The following is a 27,438-nucleotide window of genomic DNA, read 5'->3' on the forward strand; positions in this document are numbered from 1 at the left end:
ATCATCTACTCATATTTGCTTGCATTTGAACTTCTAGGCGGGCAGGAACTCGCGAAGATGAAAGCTCACCCCATTGCATGATGCTCAGGTTTTGAACCCAGGTTGCTGGCTTTCTAATCAACAAGCCCAGCATCTTAGCCATTAAGCTACCATGTTGCCGTTCTAGGCATTAGCATATATTATTTGATTTTGGCCCCACTTAGAATTTCAACATCTTCCGAACTGAAACCATGATTGGTCTTATCTGAGGATGAAAAAAAATAAGTTTAAATATGTTTTCTAACAATCAGTTGGTACTCATATATATGCTGAGTAAACTGTTTTGTATGTATGTTTTAAGTCACATGTCCTATGTAGTGTATTTACAGTCCAGGTACTTTATTTTGTAAAAGACTCATTCTCTTATCTTCCTTGAGTACAAAATCCTCAGAGTTATTTAATACACTTCGTAGGGATTTTGTTGGTTGGTGCTATAATTATTCCAAATGGTTGTAATTAGCCTACTTTTAGATTCTGAAACATGCAGATTGATTCACTTTATTAGCCATTGTTCTTATTTGTTTGGTGGTTGGTTGATATGTTCAATGTATATGGCTGCCCATTCAACAAGCAACTTCGACACCTAACATTAGATATAGAACAAAATGATAAACTACTAAAATACAATGTACTGTGTTAAAGACCAGACACACAATTTATATAACTACAACATGCTGATGTACGAGCTGGGGAAGACTCAAGTCTTCATTCTTAAAGACAGTAAAGTGAGGGCCAAGCAAAATTCAGGGGTTTCAGGTTATTCTATTGTATTAAATCATTAAATGTTTTCCAGTTTCCATGTTGGGTTGATGCTCTGATGTCATTCAGTAATTCTCTGGTTTTGAGGATATATTTGTGACCTGTCTAGATTGAAAATAGTTAACCCAAAAAGTGAACTTCTAATAGCTCTGATTAACATTTATTAAAATAAATATATGGTTGCAGTATGAGAATTCCAATGAGACCTCTGTTTCCAAATGATTCTTTTATAGACAGTTTACAGACCTATAAATCTAGTCAATTTCCTCCCAGTTTTTTGACTGGAAACTTCACTTATTTGTGATGATAGGCTAAGCTAAATCTGCTTGATGTTCTCATAACTGAAAATTATGTTGATATGAGAAGTAACTCAAAATATGATCTAGACAAACATTGGTGACAAGGGAGGCTTTATATTTGATAAATGAGGTATAACAGTTTCTAAGGAAAGATATGTGACAGTGGGATCACTCTGCTACTTTAAACTATAGTTAGCTCAAATCTTGAGATGCAAAGCCTAGAACTAACCCAAGGTCTTGTAGCAACATCATCCCAGGTATGAATTGTTTTTAAATTGAGTTTCATTTTTTTTAATCTGGCAAGATATTGGTTAGGTAGCTGACCACTTTTGCATGCAAGCTTCATGTGAATAGTGTGAAAATATGCAGCTACAGGGGATTATTGTTATGACCAGTGGTGGTATTCAGGCAGTTCGGACTGGTTCAGGTGAACCGGTAGTGGCGACCTGCGGTTTAGGGTTAGTGGTGACCGCCCACCCATCCCGGCTCTATGCCATCCTATTTAGCAACGTTTTGTAAGACGTGTGCATTCGTGTGAGCTGGGCGTGCGAGCAAAGTGCATGCATGGAAGGTGCATGCACATGAAGCATGCACGCAGGCATGCTGACAGTTTTGGTGGGAGGTGAACTGGTGGTAAATTATGTGAAACCCCCCTCTGGTTATGATGCATTTAATTTCAGACTGAGAGTCCAGTTGCTTTCTGTGGAGTGATGTGTGCTGCAAGTTAGTCAAATAAATTTGAAACTTCATTTGTGAATGTGAAAAGAGAAATACATTTTCATTATGCTAAATTACTGCAGCTAAAAATTCCAGCAGGACAGGGGTGGAAAAGAGATAGAAAGGGAACACCAGCAGGCTGGATAAAATTTATAAAGGTTGAAGTGCTTCATTAAAAGGTGAAGCCTCATTAAACATAATGATACAAAGGCTCTCAGATTCTGAAGTCTCATTTTAATTCACTGAAATAAAGCTGCTCAGCTAACCAACTAATTATTTGAGTTTGATGACATTATTTTGCTGCTTAAATAGTACAAAATTATTGAACTATTGCATTCATGGTGTTTTCTTTTAGCACAAACTCAAAAGCATATGGGCTAATTTGTTTTAAAATACAGTTTCTAGCACTGTAATAATCCTCCTCCTCCTCCAAGATTTTTTTCACATCTGTACCAAACAGGATGTCGGTAAATCCAGTGCTCTGTCTCCTGCTAGAAGGAGGTAGGAGGGGAACCAGATGAGAGAAGGGCAATTGCATCAGGGGTGTTTTTCACTTACTTTCCCTACCAGTTCGCAAACGTGTGCCCCTGGCCTTCCGTGCATTCACTTTCCTCGAAAAATGTCCCTAAATAGGACAAAATAGAGCCAGGGCGGGCAGGTGGGTGGGTCATCACTATCAGTTTGGGCGAGCCGGTCCAAACCAGTAGAATACCACCTCTGAATTGCAACTTGGGTACATTTCTGCCTGTGTAAATTTGCCATCAGGATGGAAGTCTTCTAGGGAGGAGGAGGGATGGAGGATCTAATTGCAGCAAACAAGGCAGAAGTGGCTTGAGTTCTGCTGGATCCCTTTAAGAGAGGCCTAGATTGAAACTTTCATTTGCAAAAACGACTACATTGAAAAACAAAAACAAAACAAAAAAACCCTTTTACTTTAATTTTTGTTCACCACCCAGAGTTATCTATGAAAGTTTAATAAACTATATAAGTTTAGTGATGAAGTCAATCATTCAATCAATAAAAAATGTTGAAATTTTCCCTTGGTAAATATGCTTAGGCTCCCACACGGAAATTGTTATATGAAAGAAATGCACTTCAGATTAACAATTAAGTTAAAGTTGAAGAGTAGAAGTAATATTGTGGTTAGAAAATAATTCTGTTGTTTACTCAACTAGTATGTTGTTACGTTGTTGGGAATAACAGCTGAGTTTTCAATACTTCTATAAGGTAAAATGTTACAGCAACCTGTTTAAATATTTAGTTCTTGTTGGATTGGGTAAGGGAAAGGCACACTCAGGCTTAGGCAACAACAGCTCTTTATTGTAACTTTATTGTAACAACTATGTACAATCCAGCGAAGGTTCAGTATGACAGCAGCCCTTTTATAGGGAGCTGTCAGACCCTTCGACCAATGAGATTGAATCTCTGTTCCTGCCGGAACAGAGGACCTTGGTGGAAACCATTATAACAGTTGCAAATATCTAACAGTTCTGATACTTCTAATCTTTGATAATTAAAGTAGGTAAAATACAGTGATGTTAAAAATAGTGACGAAATCTGGCTAAGACTTGTTTAATTTACATGGTATACAATAGTCTTAAGGGATCCGTGGTGCTCTCTCAGCTTGGTTATTTTCTTCCAGATGTTTCATTACCCTAACCACGTAACATCATCAGTGGTAGCATGAATGAAATGTCTGTAAGAAAACAACCAAACTCAGAGAGCATCAAGGATTCTTCATTTCAACCCTGAGCTACAAATATTCTCCTTTATTGCTAAGTATAGCCTTGCTAAGCAGGGTATGTGTCCATAATAACAAATTTTCCTGCATGACTACAATGTAATTTGATCATAAGCTCAAACACGTTGACAATTGAGAACTGTTTTTCTGAAAAAAACATTGGTTGTCATGCTACACTACAAGTTAAATATATGGGTTGTCATAGAAAATAAAGTGAAAAAACGTGAATGGCAAACATTTGGTGTGTGGCACTCTTCATGTGCTGCTTCTGGATAATGGCAAGATATAAATCCCAGGAGACTTTGCAAAATTCCTTTGAAAATAATTATTATGTTTGCCATAATGTTGGGCATGGAATAATGCCATGAAGTCTTTCCCAAGATTTATAAAGCTATTCTGGTTCCCCATATAATTCTGTGCCAAACAAGTTCTTTGGTACAAACAAACCACTGCCACATTAAATTTAATGATAGTTATTTTCACTAGCTATGCAATAGCCTGGGTTACTGATTGAATCACTATCTTGATTCTCAAACATCAAGTTACACTTTCTATTAATACAACAGTCCTTAGGAACTTAAGACCTTCCCTTATAATGCTCCTTTCATCTATAGATAAAATTCATCATATTTAAGGAATCAGTATTGTAACCTGTAACTGAAAATCAGGTACACCATATACTGCTCTTCAAAATTCTGGGTAATCACGAAATGATAGCAAATAGTTAAACGTTTTTAGTATCTTCTCACTGCTATCCCTGATGATATTACCTAGGTAAGTAACAAAACATTTGCAAGCTAACCGCAAAACTTAGAGCATCAAGGATTCCACAATTCAACTCTGAGCTAAATTATTTTCTTCTTTTGGAATGTATTTTACTACTCTCTTTACTACTCTGAGATCCTTTGTTACAGGAAGCTATATATACAGAAATAAACATCACTTAATAAAAAGCTTTGGTCGCAAACCGATTTGGTTGTGACCCGAACCTAATTTTGGAAATTTGGCCCTTTAAAAAAATGGCATAGAAGGGGAAATCAATCATGGTGGGGGGAATTGTGAATTTTTTGGTCAGAACCCAATTTATAATACAATACAATACAATACAAGAGTTGGAAGGGACCTTGGAGGTCTTCTAGTCCAACCCCCTGCCTAGGCAGGAAACCCTATACCATTTCAGACAAATGACTATCCAACATCTTCTTAAAGACTTCCAGTGTTGGGGCATTCACAACTTCTGGAGGCAAGCTGTTCCACTGATTAATTGTTCTAACTCTCAGGAAATTCCTCCTTAGTTCTAAGTTGCTTCTCTCCTTAATTAGTTTCCACCCATTGCTTCTTGTTCTGCCGTCAGGTGCTTTGGAGAATAGTTTGACTCCCTCTTCTTTGTGGCATTGAGATATTGGAACACTACTATCATGTCTCCCCTAGTCCTTCATTTCATTAAACTAGACATACCCAGTTCCTGCAATCATTCTTCATATGTTTTAGCCTCCAGTCCCCTAATCATTTTTGTTGCTCTTTTCTACACTCTTTCTGGAGTCTCCACATCTTTTTTACATCGTGACGACCAATGGTGAGAAGTGTTTATGACCAGAGGTTCTATTGTATAGCATTACTGTCAAACTCCTGGCCTGCAGGTCAGTTGGGTCATGTGCTGGCCATGCCCACACCTGATTTAGTGAAAAAAAGTCCCGATACATCACAAGACATTGGTGTGATACATGAGTTTGACACCCCTGTTGTATAGGTGCAGCCCTTATGGAATTTCTATTCATGAAAAAGAACTTTCTATGATAATATCTCTGAGTTCATTTTAATTCTCCAGTACTTAATTTCCAGTTCAGTATTCACAGTTTTGCAAAAGTGTTTATCTTGCAATTATTTGGGGGAGGGAGGGGGATTATTCCCAAATACAGTTCTCAACATATCTTATTGAACACTATGTAACTTGCAAGATATTCTTTAGCTTCAGCCCTATAAATCACTTTTGGTGACTATTTATGTAGCTTAATAATGGTAATTACCAAAGAAATTATTTTAAAACAATTATTTTAACAGATGGAGAAATAACCTGAGTGACATTATGTTAATGTGAACTGCAGAATATTCTTTATGTAAGATAATAAAATCTGAGTTAAAAATGATGCAGACAAAGAAATAGATGACTTAAAATACTTTGGCCTCTGTAAAAATATGAAAAGTAATTTTCATTACATAGAAAGGAAAGAGGAAATAGGTCATTTACAGCTTTGATTATTTAATTTGCAGCTACTTATATCCTGCCAAGCCAAGCCATGATGACAGCTGATGAATTAATCAGCACTGTAACAGGATGTAAAAACATTTGTATGATATCACCAATTGTACATATAGTCATTATGATGACATTTGATATGACAGTTTTTTTCCTGTAACAGTATTTCAAGACTAAATAATGAATATATGAGCCCTGATGGCGCAGTGATTGGAATGCAGTCTTGCAGGCTAACTCTGCCCACAGCCTGGAGTTTGATCCTGATGGGACTCAAAGTGAACTCACCCCTCCATCTTTCCAGGATTGATAAAATGAGCCAGATAGTTGGGGGCAATATACTTACACTGTAAGTCACTAGTCAGAGGGTGCTGTAAAGCATTAAATATAAAGCAGTAAACAAGTCTTTACTGCTATTCCTATTCATATTGTTTTATGTGTTTATTTACTGCAATTACTACTGTTGTAAATAACCCTTACTTTTAAAACAAAATAAAAGCCCACTCAACTCAATAAAATATATTTCATTTCTAATAAAGGCATGTAGGGAGATGTGCATATCCTTTTTTTCATCTGGTAGAGTAGGTAGTAGTAATAAAGAGGAAAACAATAAATCCTAATGAATGTCTGGCAGTGACGTGCGGTGAGGTTTATGGCTGGTGAGGCTGGTGACGTCATCAAATTATCATCATGAAGGGAGGACTGTGACAACTTTGATCTTTGCAAGCGTGCAAGCAAAATACCCCAGGATCACGGTGGCAGGGACAGCAACGCCTTCCACTGTGCTGCAGAGAAGAGCCACAGGAAGGAGGGGAATGGGACCACATGTGCAGGAGGAAGCCCTTCATATTGGCTCAGGAAGAAGGTGAATGGGACCACGTGTGCTGGAGGCTCCTCAGCACCAGCCTCAGATCAGCGCAGCAGCCGCAGTCCCCTTCATATTGGCTCAGGAAGGATTAAATATCCTGGGAATGGGACCACGTTTGCAGGGGAAGGGGACCATGGCTCGCACTGATCTGAGGCTGGCGCTGAGGAGCCTTCTGCACACATCCCATTCCCCTGCTTCCTGAGCTAACATGAAGGGCTGCCTCCTGCACACGTGGTCCCATTCCCCTCCTTCCTGTGGCTCTTCTCCGCAGCGCAGCGGAAGGAGTTGCTGTCCCCACCACTGTGATCCTGGGGTATTTTGCTTGCACGCGCAACAAAGAGATGAAAGAGAAAAGGGGAGATTTTTTTTTTTCTTTTCATGATGAGAGCGGTGAGGCTCTGCCTCTCCTGCCTCGCCTGACTGCACGTCACTGAATTCTCTGGTGATATTGAAAGCTATAGAGAGTCATAGAGATGAACTTGAACAGTAACAGGTTATGTTGTACATTGCCCAGAGCCCCTATCTGAGAAAGATGGGCAGTTAAGAAATATGAAATTAGATAGATAGATGATAGATAGATAGATAGATAGATAGATAGATAGATAGATAGATAGATAGATAGATAGATGATAGATATGATTTAAGACCTATGGGCGTCAACTTCCAGTGTTCATGGAATTGAAGTCCTTGTATTTTCAAGTGGCCAAGGATGATGCTGTCAACACCATTGCTCCAAAATCAACCTTGTGATTCTGTTTCCCAACCTAATGTCAGTGTTCTAAATACCATGTATGAAATCAACCAGAGACCAAGGCAGAATCATCCTTAAAGTTCCAATTTACTCATACAGGCAAGTTAGCACGTCTGTGGAATTCCAACTCTGATCTTCTTCCTGGAATTCCACCCAGTTGAAAGTTCATGGTCAATCCCCACACCCCATAATCCATCACCTGTTCCAATCATCATCTTCCACGCTGGCATCTACACCCCTCTGCTTCTGGTCAGGCGTCGAGGTGCGGAGACAAAAGATGACCCTGAGCTTCTAAAAAGAATGACAACAAAACATTCCACAATCCTACTCCTTTCTATTCCCCCCTCCCAACTACTACACTAATGAAACAGCATAGGAAAATTAATAGAAAGTGTGGCAGGCCAAAGATCCTAAAAGAAACATAACTACAGGCCTGACACCTAGATTATCTCTAAGGACTGACAAAATCTTTACAGGTTTTCTTTTTTGCATCCAAGTATTGAAAGACTAAATTCTTGTTACAATTTATAGAGCTTCCAGAATGTCTGTGTTGCTTGTGAATTCTAGGAGCTGAAGTGCAAAATAACGGCAGAGAACTTCATGTTCTCAAATGAAAAACTGAGTCAAATTCAATTAATTTCCATATGTGCTGAAATAGGCACCCTTAATGAATGTCTAGCAAACAGGAGCATTTATATTTCTTCCCTTTTCCTTCAAGCATTGGATATGAATTCATATCCATATGAATATGAATTGAACATAAAATGTGTACAAAAGCTGAAATTGCTGTTTCCAAACCCCAAGAGGAGACTTTGTGGCCAGATTTGGAAGTTGAATATTTCAGAATACCTTTTCAAGGAAAATCTTGGGTCTTCACTGCTGCACATCTCAATGGGAACTAATTTGCCCCCGGTTTTTGTCAGGATTCATCTACTAAAATATTTTGACAAATTGATGGCTTAAATCTTGTTTGGTTTTGTTACTAGTATCATTGGCAAGGAAATCAGGATGTAAATCTATTGTGCAGAGGGACTTAAATCCTGTGAAATAGAAAAGATATGTGATTGAGTCTTACAGCATGCTGCTAGTTGAGCTTTAAAGTTGGTGAGCACTCAAAAGTTTTCCCCTTGATATCCTTCACTAAGAAAACTGATTCTTTTCTATTATGGCTTTTTAGTCCAGGATTAAGGAAGGAATCCGCCATCTTGGATTCCAAACTATACTATTGTCATATTTCTACAAAGTATCCAAGGAGCAGCATTTTTGTACATGTATTATGACATAGGCAGATATCAAGCAAGTGCAGTCCTGTACTTTTATGATGTGACCATCCATATTACTGGCTAATTTAGGTACTCTGAAGCTGATTGTATAGGAGGAAAGGCAAATTTATTTCTTTATACTAGTTTTCAAATGGCTATTCTTATTTTGTTGTCTTTTAAAATTACAAAGACATTTTAGATTGTCAGACTATCTAGGTCTCAGTCCAAGGTGAAGTTGTAGACATTGCCTTGTATGGCTTTTAATTCAGATTAAAGTTGTAACTCTAGAAAGACCTCCAAATTTCACTTGGTTTCATTTATTTTGCTTTATATATTACTGCAAACTCTGATATACTGAGTAGCTTACAACAAAGTTAGCAATTAAATCTAGTTATATGATAGTTAATAACACCCAATATGATGTGCCATATTTCAGGAATAGGATGGTCTTTACTCCTCCTTGACTAATTTTCACAGGTCTTTGAAAGCTTAGAAAAAAGGTTAGTCCAAATATCCGAGGATGGGCTGTTTTAAAAGAGAGAGTGGTTCCTTTATGCTTCATACAATATATCACATATAATATTATTCTGAAATGAGGTTTTAATAAATTTACTACTATTACTATTACTATTACTATTACTATTACTACTACTACTACTACTACTACTACTACTACTACTACTACAACTACTATTGCTGCTGCTGCTGCTGCTGCTGCTGCTGCTGCTATTACTGTTCCAAAAGTGCTCTTTCAAGAGGCAACTACCGTGTTTCCCCAAAAATAAGACAGGGTCTTATTTTCTTTTGACCCCCGAAATAAACACTTAGTCTTATTTTCAGGGAGGTCTTATTATTTTTGTGGTGGAGGAGGCAGTGAGCATTGTCAACTCATGGCTGCTGTGTTGCAATATTTTTGGAGAGGGCTTATATTCAGGGGTGGGCTTATTTTAGAGCATGCACTCAAAAGCCCGATTGGGCTTATTATCCGGGGAGGTCTTATTTTGGGAGAAACAGGGTAGACATTCTGGTTTTTCTTTGAAGACGTTTCAAAGAATGAGCTGAAGAAGCTTCTTGGATGAGAAGCAAAACGTCTTCAAAGAAAAACCAGAAAGCCTCCTTGTGACAATCATGATCTGGATGATTGAGAATCTCCATAAACATACTGCTATTACTCTATAACAGATTGCAGTGGATTTTTGCCCCCAAAAATTCATAACTGCAATGTAGTTTAGAAGTCCAATACTTTCTCCTCCCCCCCTCTCCTTTTGGGTAATTGTATACTTCTAGTGACTGGTAATTGATCACAATAAAATTATACGATACAATGTTGTAAATTTCTTCTTGTTTTATATGTGATACAGCAGCTATTTCATGGTTGGGAACTGAGTTCTAAGAAAAACAAGCTGGGAGCAGGGAATAGAAAGTCATTGCTTTATGTAGTAAACTCCGTTGAAGATAGAAAAATGCCATTTTTCATTGGTATTATGAAATTTAATATGACTTTTTTTTAGGTAATAGTAAGTATGTACTCTTAATGTTCCATTTAAAAAAAATTCGAGTTCCTGATACAATGAAAATGCCTGGAAGAATTCATTTTTCAATTATGTATACTAACAAAATGATCTAGCCAAAGTTGAACGTTTCAAAGGGATTCAGTGCTTTCAACAGAACAGTCAGATATAATAGGATGTTAAGCTTCCACAGCTTCCACTGACAAAACCATTCTTGTGTCACATCTTTGCAGCACATACTTGTGTTTAAACATCACAGACCATTTTACCTAAGCAAACTAAAGGATACATTGATCAGAATGAATTTTCCTAAGGATTTTATAAAAGGCTGGCTTCAGGGGATCTGTACCGGATTGTTTGTGTGAATGTACATTTCCCATTCTTTGGGGAAAGTTCTTCCTTACAGCATGAAAGCATTTTCACAAACAGCATGACTGGTATGCCACAGACAAAAGTCATCTTGACTTCCTGTAATCCCACTGTCATGCATTGATCTAACGTAGAACTATTTCTCATGCTAGCTCCTTTTCTCATTATTACCTTGGTGTTTTCTTTTAACTAAGCAGCTAAAGTGGCTTAAATATATTATATTCATTATATAATGATGGCCTCTTCTATTCTGTTCTTGTTCCCTCCTTCCCCAGCTTCCTCAGGCTCAAAAGGTAAACTATTTTCAGTCAATACTTGAAGAAATCACCAACTCCTCACGCTTCTACATCATGAAATTACTTTACAATGATGATCAGTGAAATGCTTAACAATGTCACCACTAATAAACTGGAGAGCATGACATTGTTTGAATTAGAGTAGGAGTCTATGTATAGGCATATCACCCACTGAGTTACAATTGAGACACAACATGAGAGTAATTTAAACCAAATGGAGACAGGGTGGACTACTGCTTTGTGCAAATAAAGGATGCATTTTGTTTTGACTTAGAAAAAAATGGATAGCCTTAATCTTTGGGACAACCATGACCTGGATGACTGAGAATCTCTACAGAATCTCTATAGACTGGTAGCTTTAATTTTACAGAGAAGTCATTCAAAGGTATTTATTCTAGGGAAACAAATGAACTATATACCCAACTACATTCTTTCACTGGTCCCCATTGTATTGTCTTCTCAAAAGCCTTTGAGTGCATCTAACATACATGTTGTGCAGAAAAGTTTCCATGCAATGTGCTGGTATTATTAGTGTACAGCTTCTGCTTTGATATGGTCTGTTCCAGAGCTACCTCATAGCATTTCATGATCTCACAAATAATAATGGCGGCTGCTACAACATACTGTATCACTTGGTGCCCATTGCAATTTCATGTATAATTTACAAATGTAATTGAGATAAAAGTATAACAACAAATGCCTTGAAGTGGAATGCCAACATATAATTAGGGACACCATTTGTAGCTTCCAAGGATCTCCACTAATACGGTAATACAGTAATCTCTATTTTTAAACTTATTCTTGAAGGATCTGAGTTCAGTTGTAGGAGTCTGAAGGCCTTCCAATCTATGTGGCTAGCTTGGTTTCTTTTTTCTCTATTTTTGAACTATAGCCTCTCACCCCACCCATTCTTCTCTCCTGATCTTGCTATCTCCTTTCCATAAATGTGGACAATAAAACACACACACACACACACACACACACACACACACACACACACACACTGTCTGGATGAATAGATTTAGAGTAACATTTTTTATGTTTAACCTAAACAGAAGCAAGAATGGTTTTATCTGGGTATCATTATTCTTTAAAGCATTTATAGTTAGGGAAGAGCCTTAATTTGATGGGAATTGTATTTAATAATGGTTAATATTTTCTTTACTGGCTGTTTTTCTTACAAATAGTTTCTGACTATTCTTCTCATTGTACAAAAAAGAAAATGTCTACTTTTTTACAGAGGAAACAGCCATGGCTGAGCAAATTTTAATGAAAAAACCCTGTTACAGAGAATTATTCAGCATCTTATCCTTTTGTTTTAAAAAATCTCAGTCTCTTGAAAATTATGATCAACTTTTAAACTAGCCTCACTAAGTCATTTGCTATGAAACTGAATAGTGACAAAGGAAGAGTTTGCTAAATATTCTGTTTCATGTTGCAAGTAAGATGTCTTTCGTGATCACAATTTTGAAATAGCTATTGTGGTAGACTTGGAGGATAACGTTCCTAAACTTCTTGTGGTATTATATCTTACTACATATGATAGATGCAACATTGTCCGTTGTAATATTTGCACAAGAGTTTTATAGTTTTTAAGCATACTATCACAATTTCAGGAATTCTGACTTAGAATTCTAAAAGCAAAGAGAGACAGCTATTTCCTACTTGCATCCCTTATGTTCAGTTCTTTAATGATCCAGCTAAATGCCAGCCTCACCACTAGAAAAACTGAAATATGTTTTAAGGATAGATATGATCTCTTTTGCAAAATATTGTGGAAATATAACTATGCCTTCATTTTGTGAAATTATCTCCAAATCACTGAGTACAATTTGTAGGCAGGGATATTCCTCACTTTTGTTAAGAAGAAAACAAAGGGCAGTATGAAAAATGAAATAAATTACAGCAGCATGGGCTTTTTTTGCAATATCACAAAATATTAAGGGACTACAAGGTCTAATATGTTTGCCTCATCAGTCCGGTTTCTTTTCTTGGACTTGCTACAGTCTTTTACACTTCTAAAGATTTTTTGTCAATTATTTTCCATAGTATTATTTTTTGGGATTTTGTAGCAGTCGTTTTTAATTTTCAGCATATTCCTTGGGCTTAAAATATAATATTGATTTTAATCATCCTTAAGCTAGCTGCCACTCTTCCCTATGCTACATTCAAGAGCAGATAATTTGTGACCCTCCAGATACTAATGAATTTCAGCTCCCCAAAGCTCTCATCAGGGCTGTTACTAGAAGATTTAATGGAACCATATTTGAAGGGTCAGAGGCTTCCTTCTCTGCATTAACTAAGCAAACAAAATGAGTTCTTAGTATTAATATATGCACATTTTTGAAAGCACTAATATTTCCTCAGTGCATTCGCAGAAATATATTTCTTAATTAAGAATATATTTCTATGCATACTACTTAGAACTGCATCGAACTTCCATGGCCTTTACCATGGGCTTTGTCCATTCCGATATATCTCTGACAATAGAGCCATTCAATGCAAAATTCCTATAAATATTCTTTGAACACTAAAATAAAAACCTTGCTAGGATTAATCTAGTACTATTGAATTTCACAATTAGTGTGGGCAAGATGAACAGCTTCTTTGGATCAAGAGTTACAGTCCTCAGAAAGAAAGATTTGATTGAGCTACATTGTCACCATGCAATCTATTTCCAAGGAAAAGTAACTGTTGGGTAGCTGTGATGAACATGATACAAAACCCTGAGTGGAAATGGTTGGTTGGATAAGAAGGCATTTTCTTCATTTTTAATCTTACAAATATAACATTCAGATTTTTTCCCAACGAAGTGGACCTTGATGAGAGGCTTTCAAATCCATCTGGCATTTTGAAGAAGTTCACTGCACAGGTTGATGCATTCTTTATGAATGACTGAGTCAACACAAGTGCATGTTTTCCCATATGGTGGCTGAATATGTGCTGTATTTTATTTGAATCTATATAGCAGTGTTTCTCAATCTTGGCAACTTTAAGCTACGTAGATTTCAGCTCCCAGAATTCTCCAGCCAGCCATGTTGTGATTCATTTTGCATATAAGTAGTTATTATTGCAAGAAGCAGTATTCTTTTTCTATTACTATTAGCCATAGTCACTGAAATTATCAGACTTACAATGAAAGAGAACAGTGGTTTTAAATAACTTATATTTTCTTAATTGCTGTGTATTCATTCTGAAGAATATATTTAAATTTTCCATATTAAACTTTAGTTATGGATATGATATGTATATAGTTGCATACATATCATGAACATACATTGCAATGATGAAATATTATTGCTTCTCAGAGGGAAGCAAGGCAAATTAAAAATACTGTATCATAAAATCAAATATAAAACCTGCAGCAAAATAACCGTAAAGCTATGAAAATCCTGAAAACTAGCAATGTGCAAATCACCCAGGATCTGATTGTGATTAGTGAATTGATTCAAAGGGTTGATTCAATTTGAAGAGCCAAGTCTACAGTTTTTTATTTGAATTAATGGTAAGAAAAATATGTGTGTACATGTACAAAAGTCCATTAAATCGTGAAATTGCTTGCAAGCCACCTGATTTGATTTAATGCATTCAACTGATTCGGCTGTTTGATCTAAAGATTTGATTCAAAGCAGCAGTTCAGTCCCTTTGCCTTTGAACGGTTTTCACAATCCTACTAAAACGATTTCCCCTTTTTTTGTGTGTGTGGGGAGAGGGCACTCAGATTGTAGCCTATCCTCAAAGATTTTTATTGGTACTTATTGTAGGATCCTTTATTCATCAGTTTAATTCAACTGGGGACAATCTACTGCAGACTGAATCATAATTAAAATGGTCAGCATTTCTGTGGCTATTCCCTTACTTGTTTATTGCAAGGGCACTTGTAGATTATGACCTTGAGTTTAAAATACAGGCTGATAAATATGGAAGGAGACATTATTTCATCTGTCTCCAAGTCATTTATGGCTCTGCAGGTGAAAACCTGCATTTCAAATAAAATCCATTTGGAAATGGACAAACTGCTAGTGCAGATGACAAAATATGTATATATAATATGATTAAAACAAACAGCTAGCAACCATATTATGGACTCAAGGGGGATTTTTAAAGGCAGAACCACATATTCCTTGACATGGCATGCCAGTCTTCCAGATGGAAAATTTTCAGAACATAAATTGTTAAATAGTTGCCTTTGTTTGGGAGCAGTCATTATACAACTAAAACTATCTTTCACGGCTCATCTTATAACAGAACTAGATCCAAAAAACATCCTCAGCTACATATCTGAAAGTTTATTAGAAATTCACTACTCCAGAACAAAAATCACTACTTAGGAGGGCAGTTGAATCTTTTACATTCAATTATTTTCATCTGGATTGGATTAAGTTGTTTTCAGCAATCTAGAACTCTCTTCCTTTTATACATCTGTCTGTTTCCTCCTGATTCAGAGATCGTTCCCTATTAGTGATCAACCAAGAAAGGAAGAATAAGTCAAATTTTGGTTATAAATGATCAAAGAAACTTTATGATTCAATTTTATATACTGGTCAATAGAACATCTAAAAAACCTCGCATAATATGTCAGCTTTGTCAGTCTGTATCAAATTTATCTTCACTTTAGCTAGCTTTATGATTATGTCAGTCACTGTTTATGGATTGCCAGTCTCTCGGTGGGTCTTTTTCATATACATGACATGTAAATATTCTGGTATCATTTAAACATAATTAAAGAAATAGCAGTACAATTGTTACTTTTTAAAATTATGACTATTAATGACTATTCAGAACATTTTCATGAATTTGGGGCAGATTCAAATCTTAGAATTACCTGTTATTTCATGTGTAGTGAAATGGATGAATGGATGGACGGACTGACGGATGGATGGATAGATAGATTCATTTTAGAAATAGTTCATAAAATGCATAAGCAATCTTTTTTGTAGTACAAAAGATACAAAAGAAAGCAGGCACCAGATTTCTTCTTTAAATGGGCTTTAGAATATATAATAAAACATTGCACACAGGATTTCTAAATAGAGGGAACATGTGAAATGGCACATTTCAAAATGGTTATTATATTAATAATGAACCATCCAAATTAGGAATTATGTCCAGGTCAATTTAAAATGCAATAAGGAATTAGCAACGTATGAAATATATGGTCTCTTCCTTGGTGTTTCCTTGGGGGAGGGAGAAATGATTTATTTAGAGTAAAGAAATCATTTTATTTGTTTGTGGAGTTTGATTTCTCTTCTGCCACTCAGACATAAGTGTTCCTCTATAATAGCCCACTAAGGTATTGTTTTACATGATTTGTGGAAGCAGAGGGCCTCAAGATGTGTTAACTTATTCCTATTGTGAGGTATTTTGTGCTGATCCTCTGTAAAACCGGAGAGGCTACTGTATCTATTGCACATTTTAATGAAAGAGAGCTTACCTTAAGAAAATTATTCTGTACTGTTAAAAAATATTGTTTTTTCCCCAACATTCTCAAATGTTTTAAGAACATGACTTGGGCAATAACTGTTCATTTAAAGTTTCCAGAAATTCCTTTTCTCTTTTCTTGGAGCACAGCAGGCTGTCCTTTTATCCTAACGCAATTTTGCTTTGAAAAATCTAGGCCCACCATTCATCATTCTTTGCTTCATTTACTTCTTTTTTTTAAATTCTTCAAGGTGTTGACCTATATAAAGAATGGAAAATTTACAGTCTTGATCTGGTCATGAAACTGCACTGGGAGAAACATTAGAGATTTTATTAAAGTTAACTAAGAAGCTAAATGGAATCAAATGAAGTTCAAAAGGGAAAAAAAAGCTTCAATATAGTGATTGGTGTATGATTTTTTTTTCCTTTTGAAAATGGCACTTATTTATATCTCGGTTACATGAAAACCTCCTTTGAATATTCAAGGTAAAATATGTTGTGGAAAACTGCATCTTCATTATGCCTTCCTGTTTCTGATTTGACTGCAACCTGTATAGATGAAGACCTGGAACACTGAATGAACAATTTATGATTTAAGAACACTGACTTCCCCCCTGAACATTCCTTGGATCAATACAACCATGTTGGATTCATTCAGAAGCCAGCCCATTTTATGCAGGTGGCACTCAATTTATGACCACAATTGGGATTGGGATTGCCATTGCAGGTCATAAAGCAAAACATTACGTGACTGCACTGATTTGCAACAGCAATCCTGGCACTCACTGTTATGGTTCCTAATCAAGACTCAAAGCTTATTAATAAGTTACCCATTCCAATCCAAGCCATTCCGGTTTTTGCCTTAACCAGCCCTGAGCCTCAGTAAAATAACAAACTGTATCCAACCCTCCAACCACCTATAATCCTAACTCAACCCTTTGCCCTGCACCCTGCCCTATGGGGCAGCAAGCAGCCCCAGAATCATGCTTCATGCTTGCACTGATTTATGATGGCAATCCCAGTCCCAATTATGATAGTAAGTCAAGTGGAGGGAGTTGAAGTGCCCCTCCAGTTGTAAGTGCAGGAAGGTTGCCAAGCACCTGAATATTGATCATGTGACTACGGGGGCACTGGCATTGCCATATCTTTGGGTGTAGGTTGTAAGTTTATTTTTTCAGCACTGTCATAACTTTGAATGGCAGCCAAAATAATGATCATAAATTAAGGACTACCTGTATGATCAGAATTGCCCATTCTTAGGAACAATGGGTATTTACTCTGAAGCCATTTTGATAGCTCTAAACTTTACCCATTGCTAAGATGTCAGTTTCTAAGAATGATGAGAAAGGTAACTGGTTTGGATTAATTACATTTTTCTGGTGCTTTGAAGCTATAAAAACTGTATGTATGTATGTATGTATGTATGTATGTATGTATGTATATTACTACTTCTACTATTTTAAAATAATTTTTAATGTTCCTATTTCTAATGTATTTCCATTCTGGCTTTTTTTGTCCAGAAATTAGTTGGCGAATAACAAGTGGCCAATGACACATTGCTGTAAAAGAACATAGTCCTGGCAAGTTGACACTGCTTGTTTACACATGGAATAGCTCTCTAGTGCAAATTCTGGAGTACTTCAAGGGTGTACTTGAAGTCTCGCTCATGGGTTCTTAGGTTACTGATTACAAAATGTTTTCATCACAAGGTCAGATCTGAAGTTTGATTAAGCAATTCAGAATGCAGGCTAATTTAACTTGGACAGATTTATAAGCTGCCTAATCAAACTTGGGGCGGAATCCAAAATGAGTTTCAGGAATCCAATGTTTTGCCTTTCACATTCAGTTTTCTTTGTATTATTATTTTGAATAGAATTGGCTAATGTTTGCTAGCACTGAAGAAATTTTAAGATTTAAAACCTGCCAAATGTCAGAAACATAGGTGCAGATTTTCTGGTGTTGGCTTTTTTAATCTTTTAATCTTATACAAAAAGAAGGGGATGTCTACAGGTTTGTTTCTTTGTTAAATTAGAAATGTAAAATACTTTTTGATACAGTTTTGTTTTCCTTTCAAGAGGGTACATTTCAGGCAGATTGGAGCAGAGTAGTTTTACAAGGAGAGCTCCTACAAATTATTCAGCAATTCCAGTATTGTTTGCTTGGGAAATTCTGTAAACATTCTAGTGGCGTCCCTAATTCACAGGTTCTAATGATGCTGCTTCGGATGTTGGAATGGAACCTTTCCGCATCTTTGCCTCCTGTGATTATGTAACACTTCAATGATTGTCATATATACAATCATTATGTACACCCAGAATGCTAAATAGATTACTGTGGAAATTGTAAAAACTAGAAACTGACCAGGAGATGGAAATATAAGCCAACTGACAACTTTGGAGGAATCTTAAATGTACTTGAACTCAGACATGCATAACAAAAGTTTTTTTTATGACAATTTTGAAGGTCTAATAGATTTTTGATGAGTAACAAAGACAAGGAGAACATACCTAAAATATATTTCAGACAAAATAATTTCAAAAGCATGGAAGAAATTTAGACCTTGATTTGGGAGTGGGGGAGAAAAGGAAACAGAGAAGGAATACTAAATTGGATCTCCATAAACAGTGAAAGTGACTCTTCTCAGGGAAATGATTACAAATAGGTCCTAAACTAGTGGGGGAAGTAAGGGATACAATTAGGTTCCATGAAGACCCAAATTAGACAAGAAAAAGCTTCCTTGAAGGAAACCTGAATTCTGTTTAAAAAGTATAAAAACATAAAGAAATGGTTTAAAAATGGAACATTTTATGGGAAACATTGAAAATAGGCAGGAATTAGTTTCAAAAGTAAAGATTAATTAGAAAAATTAAGAAACCAGGAAGGTTTATAACTTAAAGAAAATTCCTGTCACTTAGGGAATTCATAAATTTTAGCTGTAGCACAAACCTCACTCTTTAGATTAAAATAGCCAACAATACAATAGAGAAAATCCATATACCGTATATACTTGAGTATAAGCCGACTCGAGTATAAGCCGAGACCCCTAATTTTACCCCAAAAAACTGGAAAAAGTTATTGACTCGAGTATAAGCCGAGGCTGGGAAATGCAGCAGCTCACGGTAAATTTCAAAAATAAAAATACAGGTGGATAACAATAAAATTGCTAAAAGTGTGTGTGTGTGTGAGTGAGACAGACAGACAGAGGAACAGAGAGAGGGAGAGAGAGAGGGAATCAGAGAGAGACTGACAGAGATGAATCAGAGACGTACTTTTAACTACCTGGCAGCGGCGTTTTGCCTTGGGGGGCTCCTCAGAACATCCCAAGACTTCGGAGGGAAGTTTACAGCCCTCCCTCGGAACGCTTCGGAGGGAAGCTTCTGCAAAGGCGAGTGACAACAAGTCTCCCAGGCTTTAATTTGCCGAGCTGTGCGTACGCGCCTGTTTTCCACGGCGTGGAGCAGCGGCGAGATTCTGCGCGGTGAGTGATGATTCCAGGGGCCATCCGGGAAGATGAGGAACGCGAGGGGGGACCCTGTCCACCCACTGATGGCCCCCGGAATCATCGCTCGCCGCCCAGAATCTCGCCGCTGCTCCACGCCGTGGAAAACAGGCGCGCGCGTACAGCTCGGCAAATTACAGCCTGGGAGACTTGTCACTCGCCGGGGTTATGCAGAAGCTTCCCTCCGAAGCCCAAGAGGAGGGAGGGAAGCGGGCGCCCGGCACACAGAAGAGCCGCATTAAAATGTTTAAAGAGCCACATTTTTTTTTTGTTCACTGGAGTATAAGCCGAAGTGGATTTTTCAGCCCAAAAAGTGGGCTGAAAAATTCGGCTTATACTCAAGTATATACGGTAATAAATCCTATCACTGGATCTCATAATCTGCCACTAGATAATAGACACATCTGTTACCCCCCTCCTTTTCCTTTCGTCCACTATCCCTGTCCCTGCATTGTTGCTTTCCTGCTATGGACAAGCCCAAACAGTTTTTTTGTAGGCGTAGACATATCAAACTTTTTTTGGATGGATGTAGACACATCTGAAGGCCAATCATATTTTGCCCACTAAAAGTGGACAATATCCCTTAAAGGGTAAGGCTTCTTTCAGATTTGGGACTGTGTGTGAATGCCAAGATATGCCTCCCTTTGATCCATCCCTGCTTTCAATTTCCCAAGAGATGGAGAGCAAGTCCTGACATTCCACCACTTTCAGAGGGGAAAGAGAAGTGAGCAATTAGGGAAGATGTCCCAAGGAGAAGTCCAGGTACCAAAGACAATTGCATCTCCAAGGATGAGTATGTGGGACATTAATTGATAAGTTTCGAGAAGGTACTACCAGGGTTTTAGAACCTTAGTGCTAAATCTTTACTCCATTTTGAGGAAAATTCTCAACATTCAAGATCTCTTTTCCTCTCCACCGAATCCTAGCTCCAGAAGAGAGGGAGGAAGAATGCAGCAAGGAAGGGAACAAAGAACTTAACCCTGGAATCTTATGAAACGGAAAAGTTTTATTATTATTTAAATATGAATTTTATCTTTTAAAGTGTGTGTGTGTGTGTGTGTGTGTGTGTGTGTTGTAACTGTTTAGGTGATTCTACATTAATACACATGCGTGCGTACACCCACACATAGAGAAAAGGAATGTAATAATACAGCATATAAAATGCTTTCCGCCCCCAAAATCATTATCTCTTTCTGTCTCCTTAAATGTTTTACGTGCACCATTTACACATGGAAATGGAAGCGCCTCATGAAATGTAAGAAAATACCCTTTCATGAAAGCACTTAAGATGAAGCAGCAATATGTTTGCCTTTAAAATCAAAGCAATAGGGTGGAAGAATCTGGACTTTGTTAGTACGTTTAATCTAATTATTCTTGCATTTCAAAGGACAAACACACATCCTTCCATTTGAGGTTGGAATGTAGAAGACCTCAAAATAAAAATAAAATTGTATTGACAATGACACAAACAAATTGCATTAAGTATTATGTTAATATTTGAAATCCCGTGGTTCACAATTACTAGGAATATTTATGGCCCGTTGCAGACCGAGACCATGTGAAAGGTCCATATGTAGGAATGATCATAAATTGCTCAGGCAGTAGATTTGGCCAATATCTTTATTTGAATTTTTAAGAAGGTGAGCAAGCAAAACTGAAACCATCCTTCTCCCAGCTCATGGAAAAATTGTCTTTCTCTCCCGGTCAATGGAAAAGTTGCCAAAAAGCTTTGGGACTGCTGTGCTATATGACTAATGTAATAAAACTAATTCTGCCAAGTCTAACCTGGGGGGGAAATCCATATGTTTGAGTGGTATGAATCAGTTTTTCATATTACCAAATCAGGTGTCCATATTTTCCGTAGTTATCATACATTTTCTAAGTGCATAACAATGTGTGTGACTCTGACTGGTGCGGGGTGTGTGTGTTCTCCTGGTTAACTTCCTTCCTCTCAAGCTATTTTCAGTTGGTGATGATCCGGGGGTGGGGTGTGGGGTGGAAAGGTCTGACATCTGGCTCCTGCTTTGCAGGATCCCTCAACGGCCAGTACTGTTTCTGCTCCTATTTGTCACTTATTTGAAACTGCTGTGTGAGATCATCCAGCCTCATGAGATGAGATATCATCAGTATGCAGGTGATACTAAGTTGGATACCACTGCCTGTTTTGAATTAAGTGAGGCTGCAACCACCTTCTCTTGGTGTCTGGAGGCTTTGACGTCTAGAAGGGGAGCAACAGACTAAAACAACCTGGATGAGATGAAGTAGCTTTGAGGTCAGAGCTCCTTGGCCCTTGGAGAATTGCCATCTTTGATCGTGAATGAGGTTGCCCTGCCCCAGACAGACCTAGAGTGTAATTTGAGGATTCTCTTGGACTTGCAACTTCTACTCAAGGTGTGACCAGAAGAGCTGTCAGTGGTAGGCCAATTACACCCCTGCCTGGACCAACACCTTGTCACAATCATCTATGCCTTGGTTCACCTCTCATTTGGACTATTGTAATGTGCTCTACATGGGGATGTCCTTGAACACTATCCAGAAGCTTCAGTTGGTTCAAAATATGCCAACCTGCATAGTTTTATGGACAATTTGTTCAAGCATCAACTCTTTTGCAAAAATTGCACTGGTTATCATATTAAAACCTTACATGACTTGGAGCAGTGGTGGGTTCCTCCCGGATCGCACCGGATCGCGCGCGCTCCCTTTCAGCGCTCCACCTGGCTCGCGCGCTCCCTTTCAGCGCTCCACCTGGCTCTCGCACTCCCTTTCAGCGCTCCACCTGGCTCTCGCGCTCCCTTTCAGCGCTCCACCTGGCTCGCGCGCTCCCTTCCGGCGCTGAAACCGGAAGTACAGTTTTGCCCGGCCCTGGCGAAGCAACGACGCCTGCCTGCGCTCCACCAGCTCGGCTGGGAACGGAGATGTTTCCTCAGCGGAGCGGAGCGCCTGAAAAGTCTTTTCAGGCGCTCCGCTCCGCTGAGGAAACATCTCCGTTCCCAGCCGAGCTGGTGGAGCGCAGGCAGGCGTCGTTGCTTCGCCAGGGGCGGGGCAAGACTGTACTTCCGGTTTCAGCACCGGAAGGGAGCGCGCGAGCCAGGTGGAGCGCTGAAAGGGAGCGCGCGAGCCAGGTGGAGCGCTGAAAGGGAGCGCGCGCGATCCGGTGCGATCCAGCAGGAACCCACCACTGACTTGGAGCCAAGGTATTTGAAGGGCTCCAATTAGATCTAGTGATCCACCAGGGGGAGGAGGGGAAGCAGGGTATGTTGCAGGTTCCATATACTAGGAAAATACATTTGGTGGAACTGAGAAAAAAGGCCTTTCAGTGGTAGTTCTTTCCTTATGAAATATTCCCTGAGAAAGAAAACTGGTTCCCACTTTGTTATTTTCCCAGAAGGCCTTGAAGACATGCTTCTGTGTGCAGGCCTGCCTCTCCCCTGCCCCAAGCCTATGTGGAGCCAATCAAGTGGTTGGTATGATTGTATTTATCTCTGCTGTAGGTGGGTGGGATTTTATGGGTGTTTTTTTTTAATATCATAAACCAGCTAATCCTAGTGTCAACATATGTGAGTTGGGAGGCCATATAAATTTATTTGATTACTTAGTTAACTATAGCAATAGGAAAGGATCTACTTCTATTGGGTGCAGAACATTGGAATATTCTGTTAAGTTTCATTATTTTATTTTCAACTCATTCCTCAACTGAGCACTTCATTTATATTTTAATTTCTATTTTTTAAGGCATTAGCTGTCCTAGTCAGTTTTGTATCGCCTGCAGATTGCATAGGCATGTCTTCACCTTTAGCCTCTGGATCCTTAATAAAAACAGTGAAGAGTAAAAAGATCTAGCACTGCACCTTCATTTGAAATCAAATTTCTAATTTGATGAGATCACTTTAGTCAGGGGTGAAATACACTTACCTTTGCTACTGGTTCAGTGCGCGCACGTGTAGTACCTTTCGTGCATGAACAGATGGTGAAAAACAGACATGATGATGTCCGAGTGGGTGGACGGAACCTGCTACCAAGCCCGCCTGCAAAGGTAAGCAAACAGCGAGGGGGGGGGCAATCCACTGTGCCAAGCGGTTTAGATTAGCTAGAAAGCAGGAATCCTGCTTTCTAGCTAATATAAATCGCGCATCACAACTGATTGTTGGAGAAACATTTGTTTGGGCAAACCAGTAGCATTTTTACTACCGGGCGAACTGGTCTGAACCGGTAGCATTTCATCCCTGACTTTAATACAATTTTCTGCCTCTTCTATATTCACTTAATTGGGGTGCCATCCATCCTACACTGGGTTAGTTTGGAGTGTACAATTTCAGGAAGTACTTTCTCAAATGTTTTGCTGCAATCAAGATGTATTGCAGTTACAACTTTCCTAAACTCTATTAAGAAAATTCCCTGATCAAAAAACGAGATAAAGCTATTCAAGCACTTTATGTTCCTGACAAACCAATTCTGATTGCTTGCAATTATCCATTGTTTTCAAATGGTCACAGATTATCTCTTGACAATCAATTCTAGAATCCTTTATGTTACTGATATTATGCCAGACTGACTGGTGCACAACTTTCTGGGTCTTCTTTTTTAAAAAAAACATTGCTCTGAGTAATATAGTATTTCATACACTCTCCGTGATTTCTCAAAACCAATACATAGAAATTGGGCCAAACCACCAGCTAATTTTTATTGCTATTTGAATAAATAGGAATAATAAACACCAGCAATAGTGTTGTTTTTATTTGAACCTCTGCAACATTGCCAAGTTCTTTCATTTTGATTTCTGAACGTTTTATAGACATTTTCAGCATTTATTGCAACTCTTCTTTTTCTGTTTCTTCTCATTTTTTTTAACAAATTGTATTCTTCAAGGGAATCATCTTAGTGAATCTCTTAAAATAATTAAGTCACGTTTAATTTTCCATACTAAAAGTTTAGGCTTCTCTTGTTACTCCCACATGCTGAAGCTCGCTGTTTAGATTCTGAAAACTACCAGGTTTAAGAGCCAGTATTCCTTCTGATGTTTTACTGAGTAACCTATTTGTGTAATGACCCTACTTTCTACTATGTGCAAATGCTCATCAGAGGTCCTTTATTTCCAACACTCACCTGATATGATGTCCGCTTAAATCAAACTAGCAAGATTGAAACTAAATATTTGTTTTAATCATTCTTTGTGAAATTCTATGCGTCTCCTGCCCACAGACCATCATGTGGATTACTCAAGTTGTGGTCCCAGGAGTCAAATCTTTTCTGTCAATATCATTTGGATAGGTAGTCATTGGTTTGCAATATTCCTCTTTCTTTTTTTCAGATCTCTTCCATAAACTGAGAATCACCTGAGCTCCCAGGGCTTAACCTTTCTTTCAAGGTTTTGTTAAAGTCCTTGGTGATATAACAGTAGTTGTAGCTGTTCTCTGAAGTATTACTGGTTCCCACATATATTAACAGAAGGGATAATTATACTTGAGAATCCCTGGAAGTCATTCTATTACATCCTGATTATAGCTCCTTGTAGATAACACATTTGACAGTGAATCCAATTGGCATACTACATATTGTATTTGTATACATTCCTTATAGGAGTGACTCACCAACCACTGTGACTCTTCTTTCCTATAGGCATCTTCTCTGAAATTTAGAGAGCCACTAACTCTCCTTCTCTTTTGTAGTGTCTCTTTATTAAATGTTAAGAATATGTTTTAGCTTCAGGGGTCTCAAACTCTTTCTGGGTTGACACAGTGCAGAATATTTTGTGCACCAGGCTTATCCTCTTCTTGTCTTATGGGAAATTGCATCAACTATTAGATTCTGTGTAGTATCTCTTTTCTTTAAACTAAAAAAAATATTTTATCCTTTCTCATCAGCTAAACTATAGCCATTTGTTGCTGCAGTCCTTTGATTTTTTTCTTTGAAGATTTCTACCAGTTTGCACTTACTACAAATATACCGTATGTCAGGTGTTGATGTTTTTTCTGGTTAAAAAAGGAACATATCACAAGTATTGAAACTTCCAGTTGAGAACTCATGTCCATTCATCCTCATGTTTACTTTCTAGAGGACCACAGTTGGAACTGCATTTATTCCTCCCGGAAGTTGGCCAAGTAGAAAGTAGCTAGTCATGACACAACCTCTGCAGTTAGCAGCTATTCAGATGACTTCAGATGAAACTCAACATAAAAATTTAGAAATGTCTCACAACATCAACTTTGCTCCTTCTTTCTTCCTGCTAAACTCCAATGTTCAACTTGTTCTTTAAAAAGGATTTGAAGGACAGCCCAAGCAGTTTTGCATTATTATGGGCCAAGGATAACTTTGGAATTGCTCTTGATGTCAGCCCTATATGGTAGACCAGATTAAGAAACCATTGCCATATAGATATAAAACTAATTTTATTAGTACAGCTATACTCACAAAATCATATCTACATGAGAACATACGTCTCCTTCCCTCACTCTATCTTCATGTGAATTACAGTGGTTACTCATATTGGTTTCTTGGAATGAGCTCAAGCCCTCATGTTTCTCTGGATTAGGTCACCTAATCCAAACCATTCCCAACATGGTTAAACTTACTTACATTCACATTGCAGCAATTATTTTAAGAGCATCATTTGTACTTATAAACAACTGTATGCAAATATTTTGTGAATGGGCAATTTTTGTTTTGGGATGCCTAAATACAACTTCATGCTTCTAGTTGGAATAATACAAGCAACAAAACCTGCTGATTTTACCAGCTGGGGACTTAATAAAAATAGATGGAATGGATGGAAGAAGCTGTGGAAGACCTATGTAGGAATTGTGTGTGAAGGAAATTCTTGAGGCAATAAAAAATCTTGGAGAAATGTTTTCCCACATACTGTATGTGAAGACTTTAATTTTAATCGTATTGCTGGTAGTAGAAGATTAAAGAGTACTTTTTTTCCCTTGCATATGTATTTTGTAGTGAAGTATCTAATGTCTAGTCATGGGTTTTTAGTTGCGTGTTTGTCTCACACAATATAGTTTACATTTGCAATTCCTAAATCATACTAAGGCCAGACAAACCTCCTGGGACTTGGAAAATCATATAAGAAAAAACTTTATCTTATATTTTAGGAACAGCTTCAGAAAAATTCATCAACCATTAATTCTGTGAAGAAAATATTCCCCCCTTTTTAATATCAACTACTTGCAATCTTAATATGGAATTACTGCATGTTTAATTACAACGTATATCTTACATGGATCCAAGCTTCAGACTGACTGACAGTGGAAACCAAATTGGAGTTGGGTTCAGTCACTATGCAGAAATGCTTTTCTATTTATCTGGAATTTGTCTGACATTTGCGTTTGCCTGAATAATGCAATATGTGAGTTGGGAGTTTGCAGAAGTTAGCAAGGTTATCATCTACTCGCTGTAACGTTGCTCATTTTGAGAATTCAAGGTTACCAAAATTACAGTGATTTCTGTGTGGTCATGCTGTTCTTCAAAAACAGAATGCAGAAACCAGCTGAGGACTGATGTCATTAATGCCCCATGGTTTTTTTTTTATTGCAGTGGTGTGATTATTAAGGGGTGGTGAAAGATGTGGTTTCCTATAAGAAACCAAATGTCCAGAAAATGAATACAAAATTTGCATCTTATATCCAACAGATGAATAAACTATCACCAAG

At 37.8% G+C, this 27,438-nt stretch overlaps 1 protein-coding gene and 1 long non-coding RNA gene across 4 annotated transcripts in view; one reads left to right on the plus strand and one right to left on the minus strand.

Annotated features, from left to right (window-relative positions):
- Positions 1 to 27,438, plus strand: part of CACNA2D3 (calcium voltage-gated channel auxiliary subunit alpha2delta 3) — a 631,895-nt gene that overhangs the window by 443,534 nt on the left and 160,923 nt on the right. For 2 of the 3 annotated variants that reach the window (XM_081935818.1, XM_081935819.1), the window contains exon 14: positions 10,846 to 10,863. The exons of the other annotated variant lie outside the window; for it this stretch is intronic. In XM_081935818.1, coding sequence (XP_081791944.1) covers positions 10,846 to 10,863 — 18 coding nt within the window. The remainder of the gene's footprint in view (positions 1 to 10,845; positions 10,864 to 27,438) is intronic. 3 annotated transcript variants of the gene reach the window in all.
- The window catches only part of LOC309383355, a 39,446-nt gene continuing 27,283 nt past the window's right edge, over positions 15,276 to 27,438 (minus strand). The window contains exons 2-3 of the long non-coding RNA XR_014173828.1: positions 16,301 to 16,546; positions 15,276 to 15,321 (exon numbers count right to left, since the gene is read on the minus strand). This is a non-coding gene — a long non-coding RNA (uncharacterized lncRNA). The remainder of the gene's footprint in view (positions 15,322 to 16,300; positions 16,547 to 27,438) is intronic.

This window comes from Natrix helvetica, assembly GCF_964273705.1.
Source record: "Natrix helvetica genome assembly, chromosome: 1".
Classification (NCBI taxonomy): Eukaryota; Metazoa; Chordata; class Lepidosauria; order Squamata; family Natricidae; genus Natrix; species Natrix helvetica.